At 40.7% G+C, this 27681-nt stretch overlaps 1 protein-coding gene across 2 annotated transcripts in view; it reads right to left on the bottom strand.

Annotated features, from left to right (window-relative positions):
- The window catches only part of NRDC (nardilysin convertase), an 85413-nt gene that overhangs the window by 23569 nt on the left and 34163 nt on the right, over positions 1–27681 (bottom strand). For both annotated transcript variants that reach the window (XR_009451987.1, XM_059689621.1), the window contains exons 5-14: positions 25103–25176; positions 23939–24034; positions 21465–21587; positions 19278–19335; positions 16872–16945; positions 15508–15577; positions 12303–12380; positions 9167–9287; positions 9028–9086; positions 8718–8772 (exon numbers count right to left, since the gene is read on the bottom strand). Coding sequence is in view for 1 of the 2 variants with exons in the window: in XM_059689621.1 (XP_059545604.1) it covers positions 8718–8772; positions 9028–9086; positions 9167–9287; positions 12303–12380; positions 15508–15577; positions 16872–16945; positions 19278–19335; positions 21465–21587; positions 23939–24034; positions 25103–25176 (808 nt within the window). In the remaining variant the exon portion in view is untranslated. The remainder of the gene's footprint in view (positions 1–8717; positions 8773–9027; positions 9087–9166; positions 9288–12302; positions 12381–15507; positions 15578–16871; positions 16946–19277; positions 19336–21464; positions 21588–23938; positions 24035–25102; positions 25177–27681) is intronic.

Here is a 27681-nt window from a genome sequence, read left to right as displayed (position 1 = left end):
AAGAGGAGACATTTCAATTTTGTTTATAAAGGAAATATATAAACACAAAAATAAGCTGAGCTACTTGAGTTAATTTAGCAGTTCACACAGATATGGACCTTTCTGATTTGTTCTGACTTTGCACTGATCAGGTTTTAATTTAGGATGTTTGGGGATCATGTTTTAAAATCAAAGTACTCATGAATATTGCTAAAGGTGAAAGCAATGAGCTACAAAATGAGATGTCAGTAAAAAATCTTTGAAATGCCTTGCTAAGAAGAAACTGAAGGGACAGAAGGAAAATGTCACTCACTCAACCAATGCTAAAAAGCAGATCCCCCCAAAAAAGGAATTTTGGTATCACTTATAGTTTTAGTCCACAATTCTTGTTCCCACTCCTTCTTTGCCACAGTTCTTGCCCACATGTTGCCACCATAGCTGATAAGGACACTGAATAAAATCATTCTTGGTAAGGTACATAGCAAGACTTGTGGGTTCTATGCATATCAATCTATTTACAGGGAGGAGTGTCTACAAGACCCTCTAATAGCCAAAATAAGTCACAGAAATCTTTCTGTTTTCACAGAATGAGATTTTCATTTCAATTTCAAGTGACTTCAAGTATATAGATCAGATTACACATAGGAATCAATAGCAACTGGAAGCCCACAGTTTTTGTTACTTTGTCCTCGAGTACTTAAGTTTTCTCTACTTAGATATTCAGGGAATCATCTTTAGTAATGATCCAAAAAGGTAGGTTTCAAGATGCTCTATGAACACTGGCTGGGTAGCTCAGTTGGTTGGAGTGTCACCTCAATATACCAAGGTTGTGAGTTCAAGCCCCAGTCAGGGCACATATAAGAATCAACCAATGAATGCATAAATAAGTGGGAAAACAAATCTCTTTCACTCTCAAATCAGTAATAATTTAAAAAAAAAAAAAAAAAGATGCTCTACATCAGTGATGGTGAACCTTTTGAGCTTCGCGTGTCAGCATTTTGAAAAACCCTAACTTAACTCTGGTGCCGTGTCACATATAGAAATTTTTTGATATTTGCTACCATAGTAAAACAAAGACATATTTTTGATATTTATTTTATATATTTAAATGCCATTTAACAAAGAAAAATCAACCAAAAAAAAAAAAATGAGTTCACGTGTCACCTCTGACACACGTGTCATAGGTTCGCCATCACTGCTCTACATACTGTTCTTAATCTAGGGTCCATTAACACCTCCCACAAGGTATCAGTGGACAAATTCAGGAGGGGGTGGTAATGCAAGAATATGGTTGAAAAGGAATTATATATTTACTAGAGGCCCGGTGCACAAAAATTTGTGCACTCAGGGGGGGGAGGGGGTCCCTCAGCCCAGCCTGTGCCCTCTCGCAGTCTGGGACCCCTCAGGAGATAACGACCTGCTGGCTTAGGCCTGCTCCCGGGTGGCAGAGGGCAGGCCCAATCCCTAGGTGCAGCCCCTGGTCCGGCTCAGAGCAGGGCCGATTGGGGAGTTGGGGCGTCTTCCCCTGTCATGCACAGAGCAGGGCAGATTGGGAGGGTGCGATGCCACCCTCAGTCACGCTCAGGATAGGGCCAATTGGGGGGTAGGGGCACCACCCCGTCACACTCAAGGCAGGGTCGATGGGGAGGTTGCGGCGCCACCCCGTCATGCACAGAGCAGGGCCCATCAGGGGGGTTGGGGCTCCGTACCCTGTCACGCACAGAGCAGGGTCAATCAAGGGGTTGGGGAGCTCCCCCCTGTCACTAACAGAGTAGGGCCAATAGGGGAGTTGGGGCACCGCCCCCTGTCACACACAGAGCAGGGCTGATCAGGGGGTTGAGGCGCCGCACCCTGTCACACACAGAGCCGCAGGGCGATCAGGGGGTTGGGGAGCTCCCCCCTATCAGGCACAGAGCAGGGCTGATCAGGGGGTTGGGGCGCCTTCCCCTGTCACGAACAGAGCAGGGCAGATAGGGAGGTTGTGGCCCTGCACCCTGTCACACACAGAGCCGCAGGGCGATCAGGGGGTTTGGGCGCTGTCCCCTGTCACGCTGATCCCGGTGCCTGGAGGCCTCGTGGCTCCACTGATCCCGGTGCTGGGAGGCATATTACCCTTTTACTATATAGGATAGAGGCCTGGTGCATGGGTGGGGCTGGCTGGTTTGCCCTGAAGGGTGTCCTGGATCAGGGTGGGGGTCCCCACTGGGGTGCCTGGCCAGCCTGGGTGAGGGGATGAAGGCTGTTTGCAGCTGGTCACACACCCTTCAGGGTGGGGGTCCCCACTGAGGTGCCTGGCCAGCCTGGGTGAGGGAATGATGGCTGTTTGCAGCTGGTCACACACCCTTCAGGGTGGGGGTCCCCACTGGGGTGCCTGGCCAGTCTGGGTGAGGGGCTGAGGGCTGTTTTCAGGCCGACTGAAACTCCCAACTGCTCCTTTTTTTCTTTTTCTTTTTTATTCTGGGCCAGCTTTAGCTCTGGCTCTAGCTCTGAGGCTTCTGCTGCTGAAAGCAGGTATCTGGTTTGTTTGGGTTCTATAATCGAAACAATGTATAACTCCAGCTCTGAGATCCCGGGCTCGCTGAAAGCAGGTTTCTGGGGTTTTGTTTAGCTTCTATATTTGTTACAATGTTTCTTAAACTGCAGGCTCAGAGGCCGGCAAGGCAGGCAGGGAACATTGGTTTTCTCTGTCACTGAAGCAAGCAAGCCTCATGTTAGTTTCAAGCTGCCTGGCTGCCGGCCGCCATCTTGGCTGGCAGTTAATTTGCATATCACCCTGATTAGCTAATGGGAAGGGTAGCGGTTGTATGCCAATTACCATGTTTCTCTTTTATTAGATAGGATTAGACGCCCAGTGCATGAAATTCATGCGAAGGGGTTGGGGGGAGGGGCCAACATCACTCAGCCCAGCCTGCACCCTCTCCAATCTGGGATCCCTCTCACAATCCGAGACTGCTAGCTCCTAACCACTCGCCTGCCTGCCTGATTGCCCCTAACCACTTCTGTCTGCCACCCTGAACACCTCTAACCGCTCCCCTGCCGGCCTGATTGACACCTAACTGCTCCCCTGCCAGCCCGATTGCACCCAACTGCCCTTCCCTGCTGATCTGTCTTGCCCCCAACTTCCCTCCCATGCAGGCCTGGTTGCCCCCAACTGCACTCCCCTGCCGGCCCAATTGCCCCTAAGTGCCATCCCCTGCTGGCCTGGTCGCCCCTAACTGCTCTTCCCTGCAGGCCTGGTTGCCCCCAACTGCCTTCCCCTGATGGCCTGTTCACCCCCAACTGCCCTCCCCTGCCGGCCTGATCACCCACAACTGCCCTCCCCGGCCGGCCATCTTGTGGTGGCCATCTTGTGACAACATCACACAAGGGCGTCACGCCAGGTTTTTATTATATAGGATTTTCACTAATCTCTAATTTAGGATTTTTACTCAATTATGAATATGGCAACAAACCACAATAGTGTTAGTAGCATCTATGATTATAACCAATAGAAATCACAATATAATTATTGCAGATATTTTAAAATATCACACTCACTGCTACTTAAAAACTATAGTAATTATTAGACCTGCCCTAAATCTTCTTATTCACTGCATTAATAAAAAAATATTTTTTACTATTTTAAGTACTTTATTTCAATATTTTTTGGAAACTACTGTATTTTACTTTATGTACCTAGAAACACTATTCCATGAACTCTGTAATTAACAGAATTGTTTCTTTTTCTTAAATATATTTTTATTGATTTCAGAGAGGAAGGGAAAGGGAGAGAGATAGAAACATAAATGATGAGAATCATTAATGGCTGATTCTGCATGTCCCCACGGGGATGGAGCCTGCAACCCATGCATGTGCCCTGACCAGAAATCGAACCGTGACCTCCTGTTTCATAGGTCGATGCTCAACCACTGAGCCAATATTATTTCATTGTTAAATTGCCTGAGTGTGACAATTTTGGTCACATTATGTAAGAGAATACATTCGTTTGCAGATGCATGTTTTAAAATGTAGGGGTAAAGGGAGAAACCGAGATGGTGGCATAGATAAACACCGGAAATTGCTGCCTCACACAACCACTTCAAAAATACAACTAAAACACAAAACGGACATCATTCAGAACCACAGGAAGGCTGGCTGAGTGGAAATTCTACAACTAGAAGGAAAGAGAAAAGCACACTGAGACTCAGAGGAGGTGTGGAAGTAAAGTGCACAGGTACAGAGGCGCACATGGAAATGGCTGGCAACTGAGGACACGGTTGTCTTTTTCAATTGGGAGGGAGTCTCAAAATCCCGACTGCTCTGAACTCCTGTTCCAGGCGAGTCTCTGGGGACCCAGACTCATACGGGGAGAAACTGGACTGCCTGGCATCGGTCAGAATTTGAGGGCGGCTTTCTCTCAGAGGTCCTTGCGGCGATTACCGGGACACTGAGACAGGGGGCCTCTTAGGGTAGGACTGAGGAGCAGCCATAGCTGCTTGCTCCGCCCTGTTGATTCCCTGAGACCCCGCCCCACCCAAGCTGTGGGCAGAGGCTTTTGCATATGAAAGGCCTGACCCTTTGCAATCTGAAAATTACCTAATAAACTGCAGCTGGGTCAGAGAGACCCAGAACTTCCAAAAGAAGGCCCAAGGCCCCACAGCAGCTTGCATTGCTTCACAGCTGGGCATCATCTGGGCACCTCCAAACTCCAAACAAAGAGGAGGAAGCTGCAGATCTCCATAGCGTCTGCTGGGTAGCCTCAGGCAGAGGCTAAATTAGCACCTCCTTAGAGATCCAAGAGCCAGTATACCCAGTGGTCAGAGTGGAACCATCCAGATTACAACTCCTCAGATCCATAAGGGACACACTCAGGGGGCAGACTCAGTGAGCACCAAAGCCCCATTGAAGCAAGTCTGGCCCCAGAAGGGTGTCTCCAGCACAGAAGTTCTCCCACTGCAGACACAGCTGATTTTCACAGCCAATTGGCCTGGAGGTCAACTCCTCCCAGTGATACCTACAACAATCAAGGCTTAACTACAACAAGACTGTGCACAAAGCCCACACAGGGGTGCACCAAGAGTGTCCACCTCAGGTAATTGGGGAGGCTGAGCCACTGGGCCCTATAGGACACCTAGCACCAAAAGCCACTCTATCAACACAGGGAAGCATAAAAAATGCAGAGACAAAGAAACAGGTCACCAATGACAGAAATGGAGGAAAGCAAACGACTGGATATAGAGTTCAAAACCATACTTATAAGGTTTTTCAAGAATTTTCTAGAAACCGCCAATAAATTTAGTGAGACCCTCAAGGAATCTAGTGAGACCCTCAAGGTTATGATAAAGGACCAACTAGAAATTAAGCATACAATGACTGAAATAAAGAATATTATACAGAGTTCCAACAGCAGACTAGAGGATCGCAAGAATCAAGTGAACAATTTGAAATACGAAGAAGTAAAAAACATCCAACTGGAAAAACAAAAAGAAAAAAGAATCCAAAAATATGAAGATAGTGTAAAGAGCCTCTGGGACAGCTTCAAGCACACCAACATCCGAATTATGGGGGTGCCAGAAGAAGAGAGAGAGCAAAATATTGAAAACCTATTTGAAGAAATAATGACAGAAAACTTCCCCTACCTGGTGAAAGAAATAGACTTACAAGTCCAGGAAGCGCAGAGAACACCAAACAAAAGGAATCCAAAGAGGACCACACCAAGACACATCATAATTAAAATGCCAAGAGCAAAAGACAAAGAGAGAATCTTAAAGCAGGAAGAGAAAAACAGTCAGTTACCTACAAGGGAGTACCCTTACCACTGTCAGCTGATTTCTCAACAGAAACTATGCAGGCCAGAAGGTATTGGCAAGAAATATTCAAAGTGATGAATACCAAGAACCTACAACCAAGATTACTTTACCCAGCAAAGCTATCATTCAGAAGTAAAAGTCAGATAAAGAGCTTCACAGATAAGAAAAAGCTAAAGGAGTTCATCACCACCAAACCAGTATTATATGAAATGCTGAAAGGTGTTCTTTAAGAAGAGGAAGAAGAAGAAAAAGGTAAAGATACAAATTATGAACCACAAATACACATCTATCAACAAGTGAATCTAAAAATCAAGTGAATAAATAATCTGATGAACAGAATAAACTGGTGAATATAATAGAATCAGGGGCATAGAAAGGGAGTGGACTGACTATTCTCAGGGTGGGGGGAAGGAGTGTGGGGGGTTCGGGAAGAGACTGGACAAAAATCGTACATCTATGGATGAGGACAGTGGGGGGGGGCAAGGGTTGAGGGTGGGGTGGGAACCAGGTGGAGGGGAGCTATGGGGGGAAAAAGAGCAACAACTGTAATAATCTGAACAATAAAAATAAAGAGTTAATTAAAAAAAAATGTAGGGGTAAAGTACAGTGATATCTATAATTAAATCTCAAATGTTTTGAGGAAAAAACGCACATATACCCACACATACATCAACACTAATAAAAGAGAAAAATGGTAATTGGCGTACAACGATACCCTTTTCATTGGCTAATCAGGGCTATATGCAAATTAACTGCCAACAAGATGGCGGCTAATTTGCATATGTAGGCACAATGCAGGGAGGCGAAAGGGAAAGCAGGAAGAAGCCCCCTGCCACTGACAGTGATCGGAAACCCAGGGGGGAGCTAAGAGCTGGGGGGCCCCCCAGCCATGATCGGAGAATCAGGCACCTTTGCCACCCTGGCCAGTGATAGAAGGAAGTAGGGGTGGAGCCAGCGATGGGAGCTGGGCACGGTCGAAGCTGGCAGTCCCAGGAGCTAGGGGTCCCTTGCCTGGGCCTAAAGTGGAGCCCACAATCGCGGGGCCACTGCCACTGCAGGTCCCCGCTGCCCGGGCCGGACGCCTAGGCCAGAGGCATTAGGCCTGGGCAGGGGCAGAGCCTGCAACCGCGGGGAGATGGGGGTCCCCTGCCCAGGCCTGACACCTCTGCCGGAGGCCTCAGGCCTGGTCAAGGGGCCGATCCGGTGATTGGTGATCGGAGGGTAAAGAGGGTCAATTCCTCTGGCTGAGGCATCAGGCCTGGGCGGGGGGCTGAGCCTGGGATTGGGGGGATATGATGGTCCCCTTGCCCAGGCCTGAAGCCTGGGTCAGAGGCGTCAGGCTTGGGCGGGGGGTGGAGCAAGCGATCAGAGGGAGATGGGGGTCCCCTGCCCAGGCATGATTCCTTGGCCAGAGGCCTCAGGCCTGGGCGGGGGCCAGAGCCAGTGATCGGGGGGGAGATGGAGGTCCCCTGTCCAAGCCTGAAACCTCTGGCGGAGGCGTCAGGCCTGAGCAAGGGGCCGATCAGGCGATCGGAGGGTGATGGGGGTCTACGCCTCTGGCCAAGGCATCAGGCCTGGGCAAGGGGCAGAGCCAGCAATCGGAGGGGTCTGGGGGTCCCCTGCCCAGGCCTGATGCCTGGGCCAGAGGCATCAGGCCTGGGCTGGGGGCAGAACCAGTGATGGGGGGAAATGAGGGTCCCCTGCCCAGGCCTGACGCCTCTGTCAGAGGCGTCAGGCCTGGGCAAGGGGCCGATCCTGCGATTGGAGGGTGATGGGGGTCAACGCCTGAGGGCTCCCAGTATGTGAGAGGGGGCAGGCTGGGCTGAGGGACACTCCCCCCCACACACACACCCAGTGCACGAATTTCGTGCACCGGGCCCCTAGTATATATATAAAGAGAGAGAGAAAGAGGAAAAAATAAAATATGGTAAAATATTAGCAATTGGTGACGCCAGGTAAGGGATATACCAGTGATCACTGGACTGCTTTTTCTGAGAGTTTAAAAAGTTGGAGGGATGAACCATTATTCTGAGGAGGGATGCAAAGGGAATCCAAGGCACAAAAGGGTTTTTTAAAAAAATCCTGCTCTAAAATCCTTACCTTTCAGCCTTACATAATACCTTTCTTTCATATATCCTGTACCACAGACACATAGGATCATTCACTTTTTCACATTTCCCCAGAGTTCTCCACTGATGTGTTTCCTATTGCTTAGAATGCATCCAAACCTTATCCATTTAAAAAAAAAATGTTTTTGTTGATTTTAGAGAGAGAAAGGGAGACGGAGAGGGGGAGAGTGAGGGATTGAGGGAGGGCAAGAGAGAGAGTAGCATCGATTCGCTGCTCTACCCATTTATGCATTCATTGGTTGATCCTTTCTTATATGTGCACTGACAGAGGATCGAACCCACATATCGGACAACGCTCTAACCAACGGAGCTACCCAACCAGGGCCAAACCTTAAGCATTTTTTAATCCTGAACTCAATTCAAATTTATCATACCCATGAAACCTTCCCTCGTCATATTCCAATCAAGACAAATGCTCTCCTTGCCCAGAAATCCTAGAGTGCACTGTTTCTAACATTATATATGGTTATTACTACTCATTATCTTATAGAATGTCTTTACAATATTTGAATTCCCCAAATATTAAGTTCAATACCAAGCTCTGCATGAATGTTTATCAAGGAGATAGACAGATGGATGCCTACATAGATTACCACACAATATGATTTGTGTCAATCTGCCTAATCCTTCACTCTTACTCAGTATAAATACTCAAAAAGACAGAGTTAACTTTCAGATAGACTCAAGGCCATCTTGAGACTCGCAAGACAGAGAGAGGCAAAATTAGAACTCCAGTGACACTTCCAAAAAGAGGAACAATATCCACACCAGTTTCACCTTGGTCATAGAAAACTTTCAAAAAGAATTTGACTTCCAGTACCTGCTCTTGGTAATGGAACTCATTGTCCTCAATTTTCTGAATCTCTTCAAAAATTCTATGAAGGAAAAAAATTACAATTATACGACATATTAAAATTTCTCATTAGAATCATCAACAAGAAAAAAGAAGCATAAAAAAAAGCAGACTGGACATTTACATGTACAGAATAAGACTATGGAGCCAATACAGGAAATTAAGTAGGAAATGCCTGAAAAATGATCAAAGCAGGACTAAAACATGTCTATCAGCAGCCTAAAGCTAAAACATACTAGGATTAACTCCTGGCCTAATTCTAATAAGTATGTATTACCTTTTTTCTGGGCCTAACTTCTGCAGCATTTTTAAATACTGGAAAACAGTATGAGCCACCTAAAAACAAAACATCTGATTATATTTTTGCATGAAGTGATATCTATATATTTTAAAAACCCTCCATTTTTATTATTTACCTCATAGAAATGTTCATAACCCTCATCAGTCAATGTAATAGAAATGCTGAACACTGAGTAAGTAGAATTTTGCTCAAATCCTGTCTCACCATTTCCACCAAAGAGTGCAAGAGCCCAGCACCTACAGTCAGGAAAAATTAATCCAATCAATATATTGGGACTGATAGTCTGCAAATACATCAAATTCACAAAATAGGTCAGCTTTCTTTGTAAAATTTGGGGAAGTTCAGCCTTTGATGCAAACAGTAAGTTTCCAACAGTAAGTTTAAAAGCACAAATTTTAAAAGCACAAAGCCTCCCAAGGAATTGCAGTACATTCGGGAATCACAACAGGAAATGATAGCCTTGTTTAATAGAAACACTAATATATATTACAAAATAGTAAAACATTAACAGTTTTATGAAGCAATAGTAATTTTTGTTGAAGATAAAGCAAAATATTAAGGATCTAAAGCAGCCGTGGGCAAACTACGGCCCGCGGGCCGGATCCGGCCCGTTTGAAATGACTAAAACTATTGAAAAAAAAGACCATACCCTTTTATGTAATGATGTTTACTTTGAATTTATATTAGTTCACACAAACACTCCATCCATGCTTTTGTTCCGGCCCTCCGGTCCAGTTTAAGAACCCATTGTGGCCCTCGAGTCAAAAAGTTTGCCCAACCCTGATCTAAAGTAAGGAGGGAGAAAGCCAGAAGAGAGTGGGAAACTCTAATAAAATTAGTAAGGTACAAAGGTTATGCACATCTCAAAGCATTTTACATTTACTGTGCAAGGCATATATGTACCTAATATCATTATTATTTTATAACTAGAGGCCCGGTGCACAAAAATTTGTGCACTCGGGGGGGAAGAGGGGGTGTCCCTCAGCCGAGCCTGTGCCCTCTCACAGTCTGGGACCCCTCAGGGGATGACCACCTGCTGGCTTAGGCCCGCTCCCCACGGGACTGGGCCTAAGATGGCAATCAGACATCCCTCTGGCAGCCCAGCAGCCTCGGGGGATGTCCACTTGCCAGTGGGGAGCAGGCCTAAACTGCAGTTGGACATCCTTAGCGCTGCTGAGGAGGCAGGAGAGGCACCCACCACCACCGCTGTACTGGCAGCCATCAGCCTGGCTTGTGGCTGAGCAGAGCTCCTCCCATGTGAGAGCGCCCTGACCATTAGAGGGCAGCTCCTGCATTGAGCGTCTGCCCCCTGGTGGTCAGTGTGTGTCATAGTAACCAGTCATTCCCAGTCTTTCTGCTGTTAGGGTCAGTTTGGACATTACCCTTTTACTATACAGGATAGAGGCCTGGTGCACGGGTGGGGGCCGGCTGGTTTGCCCTGAAGGGTGTCCCGGATCAGGGTGGGGGTCCCGCTTGGGAGCCTGACCAGCCTGGATGAGAGGATGATGGCTGTTTGCAGCTGGTCACACACCCTTCAGGGTGGGGGTCCCCACTGGGGTGCCTGGGCAGTCTGGGTGAGGGGCTGAGGGCCATTTTCAGGCTGGCGGGTAACTGAAGCTCCCAACCTCTCCTTTTTTTCTTTATTCTGGGATTTATTTACCTTCTATGGCTGTCACTGGAGCTGAGAGCCAGCTTTAGCTCTGAGGCTCGGCTCCAGCTCTGAAACCTCGGCTGCTGAAAGCAGGTATCTGGGTTTGTTCAGGTTCTATAATTGTAACACTGCTGCAACTCCAGCTCTGAGATCCCGGCTGGCTGAAAGCAGGTTTCTGGGGATGGTTTAGCTTCTATAATTGCAACATTGTTTCTTAGAGTGCAACTCATAGGCCGGCAGCGGCAGGCGGGGAACCTTGGCTTCCTACATCACTGGAGCAAGCAAGCCTCCTGCTTGCTTCAGCTACCTGGCTGCCGGCCGCCATCTTGGTTGGCAGTTAATTTGCATATTCCGCTGATTAGCCAATGGGAAGGGTAGCAAAGTTACGGTTAATTACCATGTTTCTCTATTATTAGATAGGATAACCCTGCCCTCTCAGCTTTCTTTGAATGTTCTAGCACACACTAATGCTTTAAAGTACTTATATAAATTTATCATGTACCTTTCCATTCTTGAATTAGTATATAAAAAAGTCAAAGGAATTACTTTAATGCATTTGTCCTGATGCTAAAGCAATATTTCTATTATCTTATTAGACAATTTAAACACATGCCTAAATGCATTAGGAAACATTCTGCATACTAGTATACTGTTCACGGTCCCACATAGTTTTATGATTTATCGCCCAATGAAGTTCTCATTAGTCTACCTTTTGGGTTGTGAAAGCTTAGAGATCCTCAGCATGCATGCATGCATGCATTCATTCATTCATTGTTAATCCTCACCAGAGGATATTTTTCCATTGATTTTTAGAGAGTAGAAGAGAGAGGAAAAGACAGAGAGAAACCTCAATGTGGGAGAAACACATCGATTGGTTGCCTTCTGCACAAACCCCAACTAGGGCCCGGGCTGGGGAGGTGCCTGCAACCAAGGTTCATGCTCTTGATCAAATTCGAACCCAGGACCCTTTGGTCCACAGGCCGATGCTCTATCCACTGAACCAAACCAGTGAAGCGATCCTCAACATTTAAATAATTGACTTCTTTCAAATCTAAATTCTTGGTTAGAGCTAACTTTTGATGCAGTTCTGTAATGTATTACTTTGTGATTTTTTAATTTTTGTGTACAACTACTTCCAACATGGACTAAAAGGGGACTTCCAAGGAAATACACAAATATAATTAATACAGCCATAAAAAAAAATCTAGGTTAGCCCTGGATGGTGTGGTTCAGTTGGTTGAGTGTCGTCCATGAACCTTAAGATCATTGGTTCGATTCCCAGTCAGGGCACATACCCAGGTTACAGGCTCAATCCCTAGTTAGAGTGTGTGCAAGAGGCAACTGCTCGATTTCACTCTCTCACATCAATGTTTCTCTTTCTCTCTCTCCCTCTCCCATCCTCTCTCTGTAATAAGTCAATAAAAACACATTTTAACTAAATAAAAAAAATAATTAGTTATTAAAGTGACTATAATTAAGCATTAGATTTGATTCTAGGCTTCCTGGCTGATAAAGCAAAAAGAGAAAAGAATGGGTTATATTAACACTTATTGTCTACTATTTTTCAGAGATTGCTGTAATTCATTAATTGAATACTTGCTTTTTTCTAAGGTAAGAAAGAATGCTGCCTTTGCCTTCATGTCCAACCAGCCAAGAAATATAATGAAGTGGCTTTACCCTTTAAAAAAAAATGTTAAGGTTAGAAATTTTTTTAAATAAGGTATTAATACACCAGAAAACCATACTCTGAGACTATAATATTTGAGAATATGATTATAAACTTATTCTCACATAAATTCCACTACACATGAAAATATAATTAATTTGATAGTAGCAGGATAAAAATATAAAACATGGTAAAACTGAACTTCACCTGAAATCACTGAATGAGTATAATCATTCCAAAATTTAAGACTTTTCCTCTTGGACACCAAACTTATTTCTCTTCATAATAAAATCTTTCATTTTTGTTTCACTCAAAGTGGATTACAGATTTTTTATCATTTTAGGACCTAATGCAATATGAATCATTCTGCATCTGTAAAAGCTTTCAGTATTCCATCATGCTCTTCAGTAAACTGAAATGTGCTGCTTTAGGGGTCAGAAAACATAAGTTATAGTTTTAGTTTTTCCTTTAAGCAAATGCTCTTGAGCAGGAAGCTTAGCCTCTCTATATTTTTCTTTTCCTCTTCATTTGTCTAACTAGTTTCTCATGGGGTTTTCATGAAAATGCTTTTATTATATAATAACTAGAGGCCCGTTGCACCAATTCGTGCCCCAGTGGGGTCCCCTCAGCCTGGCCTGCAGAATCGGGCCGAAACCGGCTCTCAGACATCCCCCGAGGGGTCCTAAATTGCGAGAGGGCACAAGCCAGGCCAAGGGACTCCACTGGTGCACAATTGGGGCCGGGAGGGACAGGGGAGGTTGGCCAGCCGGGAAGGGGCTGCAGGAGGGCTCCAGGGCATGTCTGCCCCATCTTACTCAGTCCTGATCGGCCAGACCCAAGTTGGAGCGTCTGCCCCCCTGGTGGTCAGTGCACATCATAGCGAGCAGTTGAGCAACCTTAACATAACATTAGCGTATTACTACGCTTTAATTGGTTGAACGGCCGACAGGACACTTCATATATTAGGCTTTTATTATATAGGATATTCTTTAATAATCTGAGTAGTTATATATTATGTTATTCATATTGTGTTTTCCCACTGGATTCTACTATAATTTCAAAAATATATTTCTACCAAAACAAAATACAGAAAAATATACTGGGTTAGGAAATTTAACATTCTTAAATCTTAAAGTTACTTCACAGAATTATATTCAGTAAACTTTAAAACTCAAAATATAATATGATTTCAACTATGTTAAGCAAACCCCAAAACCAACACAACACTGTTTAAAGTCTGAATTTGAACTGTATCTATAGTGAGACTGATGGAGGGGAGCAAATCAGTTAAAGAATGAACCTAGCTGATTACACATTCACATCTGAACAAAGCTAACTGTACTGTATTTGGTAACTCTGGAGGGATAAACACTTGACTTTTGTGAAAAAGGGGCTCCCAAAAAAAGCTCATTTACTGGGAACTCACATAGTTGGAAATGCAAAATAACTCAAAAAATAAAAACTAGAAGGAAACATACAGCAATGTTAATGGTCTTTGGAAAACAGAATCATGGATGACTTTTTTCTACTTTTCAAGAGTTCTACAATGAATCACCTTAATAATCAGTCAGACAGTGAACAGGTTTTGTTAATCAAAAAAATATAAAATGTGCCTGGCCAGCATGGCTCAGCATTGAGCATCAACCTATGCACCCGAAGGTCACAGTTCCAATTCCCCGTCAATGTATATGCCCAGGTTGTGGGCTTCATCCCAGTGTGGGGCATGCAGGAGGCAGGCGATAAATGATTCTCTCATCATTGATGTTTCTATTTCTCCCTCTCCCTTCTTCTCTGAAATCAATAAAAATATTTCTTAAAAAAATAAGAAAGTAGAAAATGTGATTTCACTCATATGTGGAACCTAAAGAACAAAATAAACTGATGAATGAAATAGATCCAGAGACATAGAAACATGGAGCAGACTGTCAAATCTCAGAGGGAAGGCAAAGGCTGGGGTTGGGAAGAATTTAACCAAAGAACATGTATGCATGCATATATGCATAACCCATTAACAAAGACAATAGTGTGGTGAAGGCCTGGGGCGGGGGATGGGTATGAGCTAGAAGGGAACAATGGGGGGAAAAAGGGACATCTGTAATACTTTCAACAATAAAGATTAAAAAAAGAGAGAAAATAGGAAATAAGAAGTGTTTTATATTCATTATTTTAATGTTTAAACAATATAAAACTATTGATAATGGGCCTATATTTGAGGACAGAGACCAAGAAAAGGAGAAAGCAGAGCTTTACTTTTTATTTAATATCCTTTGTCCTATTTTAATATTTTATAAGCATGCATTATTTTCATAGTAAAAATTCAAAACAAATAAACTTTTAAATATGTATGTAATAATACTAACACTATTGGGGTCACTAACATATCTATAAAATCAATGTATATTTTTTATATATTATCCTTTTGAATGTTCTAATACATTTTTAAAAAATCAATTTTTATTGCACTTAGGCAATGCACATCAGTTTCTTTCCTTCTGTTTATTAGCATGTCCTCATAGTTTTGTTTTATTGGTTATAGTTTTTAAAAATAGGTTAAATTTTTATCAGTTTATTAGCATTTGTTTCTAATTAGAAAAGTATTTATAGGCATTGACTGATCTTTATCTTTAAAGAATGTCTTGACCCATGCTATATTGTTCAAATAAGTTAACTATATAAATAAGCTGAAATGTTTTCCTAATTTACATAAATCTGTCCCAACTCATAGTTAGACTAAGTCCTTGATATTTATGCCATAGTCATATTCTAGGCTCAAAATTATTTAACTATATTTTTGACAAGTCCAAACTAAATGGTCCCAATTGGCAAATCCATAAAGCAAATATATTTTGTACTCAAAAGTACTAAAGAAAATAATTACAAAAGTTAGTATTCACACTAAGCTACTTAATTTCAATGACTCAGGAAAGGCAACCAGTTACAAGATAATTCTAGTTTTTATACCCAAGAACACATTAAAATATATAGGAAGGCTTGACAAATTTAGTGGTGAGGTCTCAGTTTACCACATTACCAGTGTTTATAAATCCAGAATTCCCAAAGTTAAACCATTTAATATGCTTTAAAAAAAAAGACTGTCACTCAGTAATTAATGGGAGTAAATTTTCTCTTGAGCTCTTACCTGTAATGTTGCTGTTGAGGGGGAAGTGCCCACGTGATGGTCAGAGCATGAATTTTTCTAATTGGAACAACTAAAAAATATTTGAAGAACAAATATAAGACTTTCTCCATAACTTTGACTATGTTACACAAAATGTTTTAAATTCAATAAATTTCATCCTCCAATAAACAGGGTAAGGTTAAATACAATACAATTATTATTTCAAGTTGCCAATTTTCCAATTTGAATAATGCAATTTTTGGAATTTTCTTTTCAATTTGGTTTCACAGGTACAGTAGGCATGGATAAAAGATCAAAACATCAAATGCTCCTAAGGATGGATTCTTTTTTGCAAGAAAGGATACAGGACTAGGGAGTCAGGAGACCCATGGTTGAAATCCAGCCCTACCACTATCTTGCTATACATGTTTATTTAATCTCGAGAAAATCATTTGAATTTAAATCTTTTTGGATCTGTTTTCTTATGGTAGGCGAGGGAATTAGGCTGCAGTAACTCTAAGATTTTTTCCAGTGCTATTATTTTATGATTTTATGAAGAGAAAATCTAAAGCCAGAAAGAATAGTACCAAATATAAGTCAGCTTAGATATGGCACCAACAGCAGACAAAGGGTGTGACAAAACAGTCACTTATCAGAGGAAGGGAAGAGGGAAAAGACTGGCAGTGGGGTGAAAGAGGAAAGAGGAATACTTAGGTAACTAGGAGAAAGAAAAAAACCTGCCATAATAAAAAGAGCAAAGAAAGAGAAATGGTGAATTTTAAATGTTTCTGCAAAATTTGTTATAGGCAAATTGCTACGTAAATTATATGTGATGGCTTATTGGCCAGTTATTACAAATGTAATATTAAATGAAAAAGCAAGAAATAGAGGTATATATACTTTACAATCTCAACTACATTAAGAAAATATATCTAGAGAAACTCAAAAGGAAATTTGACAAAATTACTTCTCCGTATGTTAAGATTTAGGGGTGATTTCCCCTCCTATTTACAAATTTTTCTTCAGTTAACAAAAATGGTTTTTTATAATAAAGATACAAGAAAATAATTTCCAAAATGTTTTCCCCTCCTCTATTTCTTTCTTTGTCAAAGCAAAAAGAGAGCGGAAAATAGATAAAATGAAATGGGAAAGAAACAAAGGACATAAGGGAACAAGGGGAAAGGGAGAAAGCATGAAACAGACTCAAGCAGCAGCAGACCAATCTGCTGTGCATTAATGGCTAACTGGATCTCCGCTGTCCACCTACTCCCTTGACAACTTATCTGTACTTTCCGTTGTGTTTTCATTTTCAAAGAAAATTGGCAGCCTCAGTTAAGTTTTAGAGAATGTACTAAAGTTATTTCAAAAATCTTTGATTCACAAACCTCTATAAAGTTTGTTAAATGCTGGTGTGTCAAATGGATCCGTTAAATGGCCAAAGTTTGGTTTTGGTAACCCACTGAAAATAAAAAACAAATACATTAAAATTTAATTGGCAAAAGCCTTTATAAGCAGTATCTTTAAGGATACCTAACTGATAAGTTATTTACAATCCATTCTACATATTACTGGCTGAAAAGCACTCTAGGCGTAAGTGAATAGATGGCAATAAAGCCACAAATCTTGAATTACACAACCTGTTCTTAACCTCCGTCCAAATGACGAAAATATCTTTAAAACTCACAATAAAACAATAAATTAAAGGGACCTCCCCTCCCAATATTTATTGCCTCTCTCGACATATTCAACTTCAGTTATCCTCCTATACAAAGCCGTTTAAGAAAACTTAGATATAATTTTTTAAATTCAACAAACATAAATGATATGATTAAGTATAAAGCACTATATTAGGTACTTTGGTATTTAAAAGACTTGACTCCCCTTCTAGAAGCTTCCTATCTGGCTGAAGATATTGTAACTAATAATGGTCAATATGAATAATTTCAAATATCTAGAAAAAATTTTAATCTTTATGATTAAGAAACCAAAGTTAGTGAATACTAAGAAAATTTTTCAAAATGCTTATCAGGAATTGATAGGATTTAATGAATACCTCTAATTCAATTATACCTCTGATTTTTATTAGTAAAGTTTCACAGTGAAACATGTTTCAAACTGCCACTTGACATTTCCATAACTCAGCGATTTTCTTATCAAAACAAACAAAACAAAAACTTGCAACTTTGGCATGGCTTTCATTATCTTTCTGTACATAAAAAGTACCGCTAATTACTAATGGAAATTAACATAAAGCCAAAATAATAAAACAAATATATGTTATTATAAATTATTCTAACATTTTTTAAAAAATATATTTTATTGCCGAAACCGGTTTGGCTCAGTGGATAGAGCGTCGGCCTGCGAACTGAAAGGTCCTAGGTTTCAGGGCATGTACCTGGGTTGCAGGCACATCCCCAGTAGGAGATGTGCAGGAGGTGGCTGATCGATGTTTCTCTCTCATTGATGTTTCTAACTCTCTTTCTCTCTCCCTTCCTCTCTGTAAAAAATCAATAAAATATATTAAAAAAAATTTATTTTATTGATTTTTTACAGAGAGGAAGGGAAAGGGATAGAGAGTTAGAAACATCGATGAGAGAGAAACATCGATCAGTTGCCTCCTGCATATTCCCCACTGGGGATGTGCCTGCAACCAAGGTACATGCCCTTGACTGGGAATCGAACCTGGGACGCTTGAGTCTGAAGGCTGACGCTCTATCCACTGAAACATTTTTAAAGCAAATTTTTATTTTATAAGTCTACAATAAATCATGTCTTCAAATGAAGAAATGGAAAAAGTCATGCTTACTCACCTGATATAAGGAAAAAACTGATGTCATTTATTTTATAAAAATGCAAACCGTTAGGAGTGGGAAGACTTAATTGCTTCAGAATTAAAGTTTTATTTGTATTCCTTATAACACAAAAATGTAACAATAAAGTTTCAAATGTTTTTATTATTTGATGAATTTAGGTGCACAAAAAATAGCTTTCTGAACTGGAACCCTACATACAATTTCTAATAAAAAAAATTGGTTCAACTATATGAAACTGACTTTTCAGACAGTATGATGGAAAATCAATCATCTACGAGATTATTTCTTTTATGGGGTAAAGCATTCCAAGTTCCAAACAACTGACTTAAAAAAAAACTTTCAGGCCCTGGCTGGTGGGCCTAAGTGGTTAGAGTCAGACCGTGCACCGAAGGGTCACGGGTTTGATTCTGGGTCAAGGGCATGCACATGGGTTGCAGGTTCTATCTCTGGGCCTAGTCGAGGCACATGCAGGAGGTCTCTCTAACATCAATTCCACCTCCCCTTCCACTTTCTCTAAAAAATCAATGGGAAAAGTATCCTCAGATGAAGATTAATAAACAACAAAAAAAAACTTTCAAAAGATAATTTGTTCTAAGGCAGGGGATACAAATATATATATTCAACCTACCTCTCATAAAATACGCACTTTCATATAACACTTTCCACAATAACAGAAAAGCTCCAAGTAAATGTAAAAAGAGATTTAAATTCTTCAGAATTACTGCTTACCTTAAAGTTTATAAATTATGAACTACAGAAACTATGGAGATTTAGATTTTCATCTTATTTTTCCCACTCCGACTCAAAAGCTGTGCAATCTTACTAAACCACTTATAGTTCTTAATGACCTCTTTAAAAAACAAACAAAAAGAAAAAAAAACAACACAAAGAAAAACGAAAAACCTTTGGAACTCATATAAAAAAGATACGGTCTCTTTAACTATAAAGGTATATGATTTATGAGAATAAATGTCTTACTTGTTTGGTATCTGAGAGAAGATTTCAGTAACCCACTTTTCCAAAGTATCCAGTGTTTCTTGGGAGGGAGAATGGGGAGAAGACAGAAAAATGCAATTAGATTTTTCACAAATCTTTAGCTACACATAAAGGGATACTTTAATTTGGGCATTACCTGCCAGTTCATAACCAGCAATAACAGGAAAAATAAAAATAGTTAAGAAAACTTTAATAAACATATAATTTTGTTAGACTTCTTTATTCCTCCCTAGTAAAGTTAGAAGAAGCACACAGTTAAAAAAAAAAAAAAAGATTTTGTTTATCATTAAGCTACTATGAAGGGCCAAAAGATAAGAATATACCAACCATCCTCTAAGGAAGGTTCCTCTCAATGCACATTACACTGACCCTTCTTCTTGGCATCTCATCAGTACTTTTTTTTTTTAAATGTTACTATTTCTAATAACTTTTTTTATATATTTTATTGATTTTTTACAGAGAGAAAGGGAGAAGGATAGAGAGTTAGAAACATTGATGAGAGAGAAACATCGATCAGCTGCCTCCTGCACATCTCCTACTGGGGATATGCCCGCAACCAAGGTACATGCCCTTGACTGGAATCAAACCTGGGACCCTTCAGTCCGCAGGCCGACGCTCTATCCACTGAGCCAAACCGGTTAGGGCTCATCAGTACTTTTATACTGAATTTATTTTACATTAATTTATACTTGATTAGGTTTTAATCCACAGTCTTAAGTTTCACATATATATGGCCAAATCATATATACATGATTTCTATTTTCTAATTCTTTATTATTTCATAAGAAATTATAGTAAAACAGGAGAGCTAAATAAAAAAGGAAACCTTTGAGCTTTATCCCAGTGACTCATTACCATCACTGGACAGAATTTGTTAGTTCTATGAGACATGTTTCACTAATTCTCAAAAGAAATGCCCCAGGATATAAAACACAAGATGAAAATTACACTAATCAAGTTCTGAATTTATTCTACACTATTTATAGAGATATTTAACTCTTAAATGGTATAATAAATGCTAAAGCTCCAAAATCAATGAGTTTAAATTATAAAAGGCTCTCATCAAATATCTGGGGCTTATTTTAGAAATTTGCAATAATCATTAATATGCTCTTACATTTATTATCATAAGAGAAGAGAATGCAAAAGAAACAATACCTAGTGGAAGAAAAATGCATGTTCATGACAAATTTGGAAATAATAATTAACTAAGTATTATAAATTAATATTACACACTGAATATGAAATTGCCTATTTTAACAAACGTTGTAAAATGAATCTAAATGCCCATCTATGGTTTGAACAAAAGAATCTACTAGAACATATCCATAACTTTTCATTGATATCAACTTTAATAGGCTAATTTTGATTCTAAATGCAAAAATGTGTTACATTTAAATGCCAAGTCAGCTCTGACCTGAATTTTGATAATGAAAGAACAAAACTTTATAAAAATAAGAATATTAGGGTGAGAGGAACAGTGTCTTTTTTTGTAAAAAATGTATAAACTATACAGTATTTCAAAAGGAATAGTTTAGCAACTGATTGACTTTGAAAAATAGCCAAAGCTGATTGAAAAGTAAAGAGAACTACTATGATTTCTTTAATGAGAAAAAGTTAACACAAGCTACTGAAGATAATGATAAAAGAAGGAAAAGAGTATAGGAAATGATCAGTATTTTACATTTAAGATACTACCAGCATTACCATAATGGAATTCAATTAATCATGCCATTTTACTGGACCCTACAGAAGGATGAGAAGCAGACACCTTCCCCTATAAGAGTTGATAAATGGGGATTTATCAATGGGGATTAATCAATATGGATTAAATTCACAATGAGAGGTAACAGAGACAGTAGCTAAATGTGACTTAAAAAAAATAATTTATGACCTATTAGTACATTAGTATAATTCACAGACTAGCTTAGAATACGATCTGTCTATAAGAGAAAAAAACATTTGCTGATAATCAGATGATTTTGTGCTTCCCTGAACTTAGCCACTTGCTATGTAACCTCTCCAAATTCTGATTTCCTTTAGTTCATAATTAGGATCAAGCACTAAAGTTATTAACAGTGCACTCACTGCAACACTGGTCAAGGCAAACAAATCCAAAAAAACACACTATTTCAGAGTAATCCTAAGGGCCATAGTAGGTAATATTACCTTTGGATTGAACTACTAATGTCATGTAATGAGAAGAGTAGTAACGCATCCAGAATTCTCTCAGTCTAGTATATGTATCAATATTATTCCTTTTTGGCTCATGTTTGAGAGTCTCAGCATTTCCTGTAAAAAGATGAAAAATATTATAGAAATAAAGTTTACTTTGCTCAAAGTCTCTATCCCAATAATGCATACTCTGCTACTATATATAATTAATGAAATAACCCAAGTGACTCAAGAATATTGAACCAGTGTATAATAGTAATAATACCACTCTAAGACAAAAATTCCCAAGAAACAATTCTGAGACATATTTTAACACATAAGATATCAATAACCTCTAGTTGGTAAAACCTTAGCAACAATAATTGCCTTAAACTTCCTTTCTTAATAATTAGTCTATCATTCAAATCAGATTTTATCTCTGAATTACTTTTATAATATTCTGTATAATTCTTAGAAATAAACCACATAAAGCATGGATGCCATATAAAATGTTTATAACTGTACAAAATATACAGAGAAGCAAATCATCCTTTGAATGAAGTGCCATTTCAATCTATTCACCCCAGATTTGGTCAAGAGGATTAATATGAGGCTGTAACTGATATAAAACTAAGAAAATGGCATTATTAAAAACAGATACCATTTAAACAGCTTATCAGTTAAACAAAATTAGGTCACAGCTCAAAAACTATTCGAGAAATAATTGCTGAATCTCTGTTGATAAACGGAAATGTCAGGTTGGGGAAGAGAACAGATTTAATAATCAGATTAGTGACCCAGTGCATGGATTCATGCACACTGAAAGGAAATTAGAAAGTGGCCAGCGGGGCGGGACTGGGTGAGATGGGCTAGACATGCCCTGGAGCCAACCTCCCGCGATCCCTCCCCGGCACCTGGGGCAGCACCACAGCAGAGTTAAGGGGGTCCCTTCGGCAGGTGGGGTCCCTCGGCCTGGCCTGTGGGGATAGGACCAAAACCAGCTCTCCAACATTCCCCAAGGGGTCCCGGAGTGCGAGAGAGCACTCTGCTAAGTTGCTGTTATACAGGGTGTGGAACACAAACACAAGTGCGCAGTAAACCAGATTCAGTCCAACAGTGCACCAGCAACAACATGACCCACAGCCGAAGGTGGAATCACATGGCCCTGCAAGGAATCAGGCTCCCTACTCTCTGATTCCAGGGTGCAGCTCCTGTGCTGTCTGCCCCCTGGTGGTCAGTGTGTGTCATAGTGGCCAGTCATTCCTAGTCGTTCTGCTGTTAGGGTCAGTTTGGATATTACCCTTTTATTATATAGGATAGAGGCCTGGTGCACGGGTGGGGACTGGCTGGTTTGCCCTGAAGGGTGTCCCGGATCAGGGTGGGGGTCCCGCTGGGGTGCCTGGCTAGCTTGGGTGAGGGGCTGATGGCTGTTTGTAGGCTGGGTCACACCCCCTTAAGGGTGGGAGTCCCCACTGGGGTGCCTGGCCAGCCTGGGTGAGGGGCTGATGGCTGTTTGCAGGTTGGTCAAGCCCCCCCCCCCCCGCCAGTGGGGACCCTCACCCCATGGAGGTTTGGCCAGCCTGGGTGAGGGGTTGAGGGCCGTTTTCAGGCTGGCCAAGCACCCCGGCAATGGAAGCTCCCAGCCTCTCCTTTTTTCTTTTTCTTTTTTCATCTGGGATTTATTTACCTTCTATAATTGAAACTTTGTAGCCTTGAGTGGAGCTCAGAGCCGGCCAGGGCGGGGCGGGAAGCTTGGCTTCCTCCATCACCAGGGGCAACCCAAGCCTCCTGCTCGCTGCAGCTCCATGGCCACGGCCAGCTGAAAGCAGGTATCTGGGGTTTATTTATCTTCTATAATTGAAACTTTGTTGCCTTGAGTGGAGCTCAGAACTGGCTGCGGCAGGCAGGAAGCTTGGCTTCCTCCATCACTGGGCAACCAAGCCTCGCTCCAGCTCCATGGGTGCTGGCCGCCATCTTGGTTGGGTTAATTTGCATATAGTCGGTCTGATTGGCTGGTGAGCATTGGTTGGCTTAAGGCATAGCAAAGGTACGGTCCATTTGCATGCTTGTCTTTTATTAGTGTGGATCTATATATACACACACACACACACACACACACACACACACACACACACAGAGGTTCAAATCCAATCACTGTGTGATTTAAGCAAATTGTCTCCTCTTAGTGTGTTTCTTTATCTTTAGAGATGACAATAGTAACCAGCTCAAAACACTGTTTTGGATGATCAAATGAGATAATTTATGTGGTGTCAGCAGAGTATCTAACACCAACAAAGCATTCACAAATGTTAGGTGCTATTCTTCATATATTCAATGTTAGAGAACCTAATATAGGCAATACTACTTTATATTTGAAAATGTAAAAGTTACCTAGCTACCCTACTTGTATAATTTTCCATTCTTTATCAACTTTTCATATCCTCAATCTTCCTTAACTAGAAAATATGAAACAAGATAAAGTATCTTACCCCAAAAAAATTTCCCCATAGGATGTCCAGGTCTAGCAAGGCTTCCAAATAACATTTCCTTTCTGTTTGCATCAGAAGGTCTTGCTAGCTGATATTCTGTCAATTTTAAAGAAACACTTTGAATTAAATGAAATTCTGTATCTACTTTATTACCTGGAAACTCAAGCTTAAAGAACTGAAAGTAAGGAAGTAACAAAAATTAATCATGTGCTATAAAACTGAAGTTGAGTAAGCAATAATCTAGGCTAGGCTCTATGACTTAACACATTGTATGCAGGAAACGTATTTATACGTTTTAGTTGACTGGTAGTAGAGCGCGGGGCACGGATTAATACATTTTTTATAGAGTAGAGGTAGAATGCAGGTAATGTATAAATATGTTTATTTTTATACTTTTTTATTGCTCTAAAGGGATGCTAACATGCAGATATACGAATTCCAAAGGACAAAATTTGGGTCTCTAACACATACAATGGTGAATTATGTATGTACTTCCAGGTATAACGGTAATCAATCTATTCAACTGCAAAAATGGCCCACGCCACCTGTTAGTGCGCGATAAAAACTACCCGCAAACAATGTCTTAACATATTTATAACGTTGGATAGTCAGTTCACCTTTCTAGAGGTTTTCCCTTATTTTCAAATAAAACTAGGTAATTAATGATGTGAAGGTTAAAACTCCAGGATGCTATATCCAAGATTTTACTGATGAAAGTGTTAATAAAAAAGCCTGGGCAGCATGACTCAGTGGTTGAGCACCCGTACTATGAAACAGGAGATCACAATTCGATTCCCAGTCAGGGCACATGCCGGGGTTGCAGGCTCAATCCCCAAAGGGGCCGTGAGGGAGGCAGCCAGTTATAATTCTCTCCCATAGTTGGTGTTTCTATCTCTCTCTCCCTCTCCCTTCCTCTCTCTGAAATCAATAAAAACATTTATTTTTTAAAAGCCTGAAGAAAATAAAAATCTACCATCCTTTTATTTCAAATCCATACTGAATTATACATTTAACGGCTTCAGGAATAAATATGACACATCTTTTTCAATTTAACCCTTATTATATAAAAATAAAATAGAGTAGTGATAAAGAATGATAAATGTGCTAAATAAAAAACTGGTTCTATAAAGGAAAAAGTGGTACGACATAAAGCACTTCTCTCACCACTGTCAACAGCTTCAACTTCACGGTCAATCGCATCTCTTATCATTAGTGGATGGATGAAGAACTGGGCCCACCTGAAAAAAACACAAAAAAAATGGCATTTCTTTTTTGTTCAGTAAAAGCATTTCATCAGTCAACATCTCACTTTTTTAAGAAATTTTACTGAGTTGGAGATTAGTTCATAGTCATGTGTGTGAGAAATCTGAACAATATTCTGCATTTCTATATTTAAAGTCCAGAAACTACTTTCTTTAATCATGAAATTTAATACCATGCAGAAAAGTTTATAAAACATAAACATACAGACTAATGCATAACTGAGTTCACCACCCCAGGTCAAGAAATAGACCACTATCAAAACTCTAGAAGCATCCAACACCAATCCTATCCTTAGAGTTAATATTCCAAATGTTATGGTAATCATTTCTCTGCTTTCCTTTAAGTTTTGCCACCTTTATGTATTTTAGACCAGTTGTTTCTTGACTTTTTGTTTTTTCATTTTCAACCTGAGGGAGGCTTTGTAGAAATTTTCTCCTAATCACTCCATGAAATTTTAATATCACAGATATATGATCTGTTTATATACTGTACTAGAGGCTCTGTGCATGAAAATTCATGCACTGGATGGGGGAGGGGGGTCCCTCAGCCTGGCCTGCCCCCTCTCACCGTCTGGGAGTCCTCAGGGGCAGGAGTTGACCCAGCGATGAGGGGAGGGCAACGCCCCCATCACACCTCTGCTGCTGCCACTGCCGGCAGTGCAAGCCTTGGCCAGCCCTGGTTACCTGGGCCTCGGGCAGCCCTGGGCGGCTGGGCAGCCGCCACCCAAGGCTTGCCTGCACCTCGGGCTGACCCTGGGCACCTGGGCAGCTGCCATCTGAGTCTTGCTTGCACCTCAAGCGTCAGCTGGGCAGCCACCATGAGACTTGTCTGCACCTCGGGCAGTCCCTGAGCAGCTGGGGGACTGAGGGGACTAGGGTTTCTGGAGGCAGGCATGCGGAGCAGCGGGGCCCGCCTGGGAATGGCCCCGACCTTGCACTGCACCTGCAGCCCCAGTGGGGCTGAGGGGACTGGGCACCTCCATCAGTGACTGTGGGTGCCGCCATCTTTGAGGGCAGGGCAGTAATTAGCATATTCCCTCCTTATTGGTTGTGGGCGCTGCCATCTTTGAGGGCAGGGCAGTCAATTAGCATATTCCTGCCTTATTGGCTGTGGGCACTGCCATCTTTGCGACGGTGTGAGGGTCAGTTAGCATAGTCTCTTTATTAGATAGGATGTGTATCTGTGGTTTTATACATAAAAAGTGTATAAAGCCCACTTTTTATTCAATGCATGGTTACAAATAATTAAATAAAAATTTTAAGTTAAAAAAAATTAAAGGCTATTAGTATTTCACTTAATGTTATAATTGTAATTGCTATTTAATGTAATTTACTTATATAAATTGTGATGTATCAGATTATATATGCAAACTAGCATTTATATAATAGCAATGGAATCAATTTTTAAATTAATTTTTCCATCAATAGCAAAATACATAAAACTTTTCTATAATATTTAGTATACTTTTAACTTTTGCTTATCTGAGAAGAAACTTTTTTACAACTTCATTGAGGTCTAATTCACATACTGTAAAATTTAGTACACATATTTTTCAGTATATTCACAGAGTTGTGCAACTATCACTATAAATTAATTTTTGCTATTTCAATATCCCACAAAGAAATTGGATACTAGCCCTTCCCATCTAGGCAGCCATTAATTTATTTTCTGTGTCTGTGGATTTGCCTGTTATGGACATTTCGCATACGTGGAATCACACAATGTGGTCTTTCATAAGTGGCTTTTTAAAAAATATATTTTTATTGATTTCAGAGAGGAAGGGAGAGGGAGAGAGAGATAGAAACATCAATGATGAGAGAGAATCATTGATTGGCTGCCTCCTGCACACTCCCTCACTAGGGATTGAGCCCGCAACCCGGGCATGTGCCCTTGACCAGAATCGAACCTGGAACCCTTCAGTCCGCAGGCCAACACTCTATGCACTGAGCCAAACAAACCAGCGAGGCATAAGTGGCTTTTTAAATTTAACAATGTTTTCAAAGTTTACCTGTCATAGCTTGTATTAGTAGTTCTTTAATTTCATCACTAAATAGTATTCACTATATGGATGTATACCACATCTTGTTTGTCCATACATTAGTTGAGGGACATTTAGTTGTTTGTACTTTTTTGTCATGAATAATTCTGTTATGAATATTTGTGTAGATAATTGGGTTTTGAAGCTCACTTAGAGAAGAAACTTTTAACTAGCTACTAGATAATCATTAAGATAGTGTCAACATTTTTTCCTTTTCAGTATATGGTATAATTGATGGGTTAAATAACTTTTGATGAATTAAATAATAAAACAGATTATTCTTATTTAATTCTAAAACCCAAAGTCACACCCAAATGCACGAAGGATCAAAATTAAACAACATCCACAATGGCAACCAACTGCCACATATGTGCAATCGACCTATAGTGGATGTCTCTGAGATCAAACAATCATTTGAAAGTACTCCCATCATCTATCCACC

The sequence above is a fragment of the Myotis daubentonii genome, chromosome 3, assembly GCF_963259705.1.
Source record: "Myotis daubentonii chromosome 3, mMyoDau2.1, whole genome shotgun sequence".
Taxonomy (NCBI): Eukaryota; Metazoa; Chordata; class Mammalia; order Chiroptera; family Vespertilionidae; genus Myotis; species Myotis daubentonii.
The sequence above is the reverse complement of the archived record's forward strand: the minus strand, read 5'-3'. Positions and strand labels throughout refer to the sequence as shown.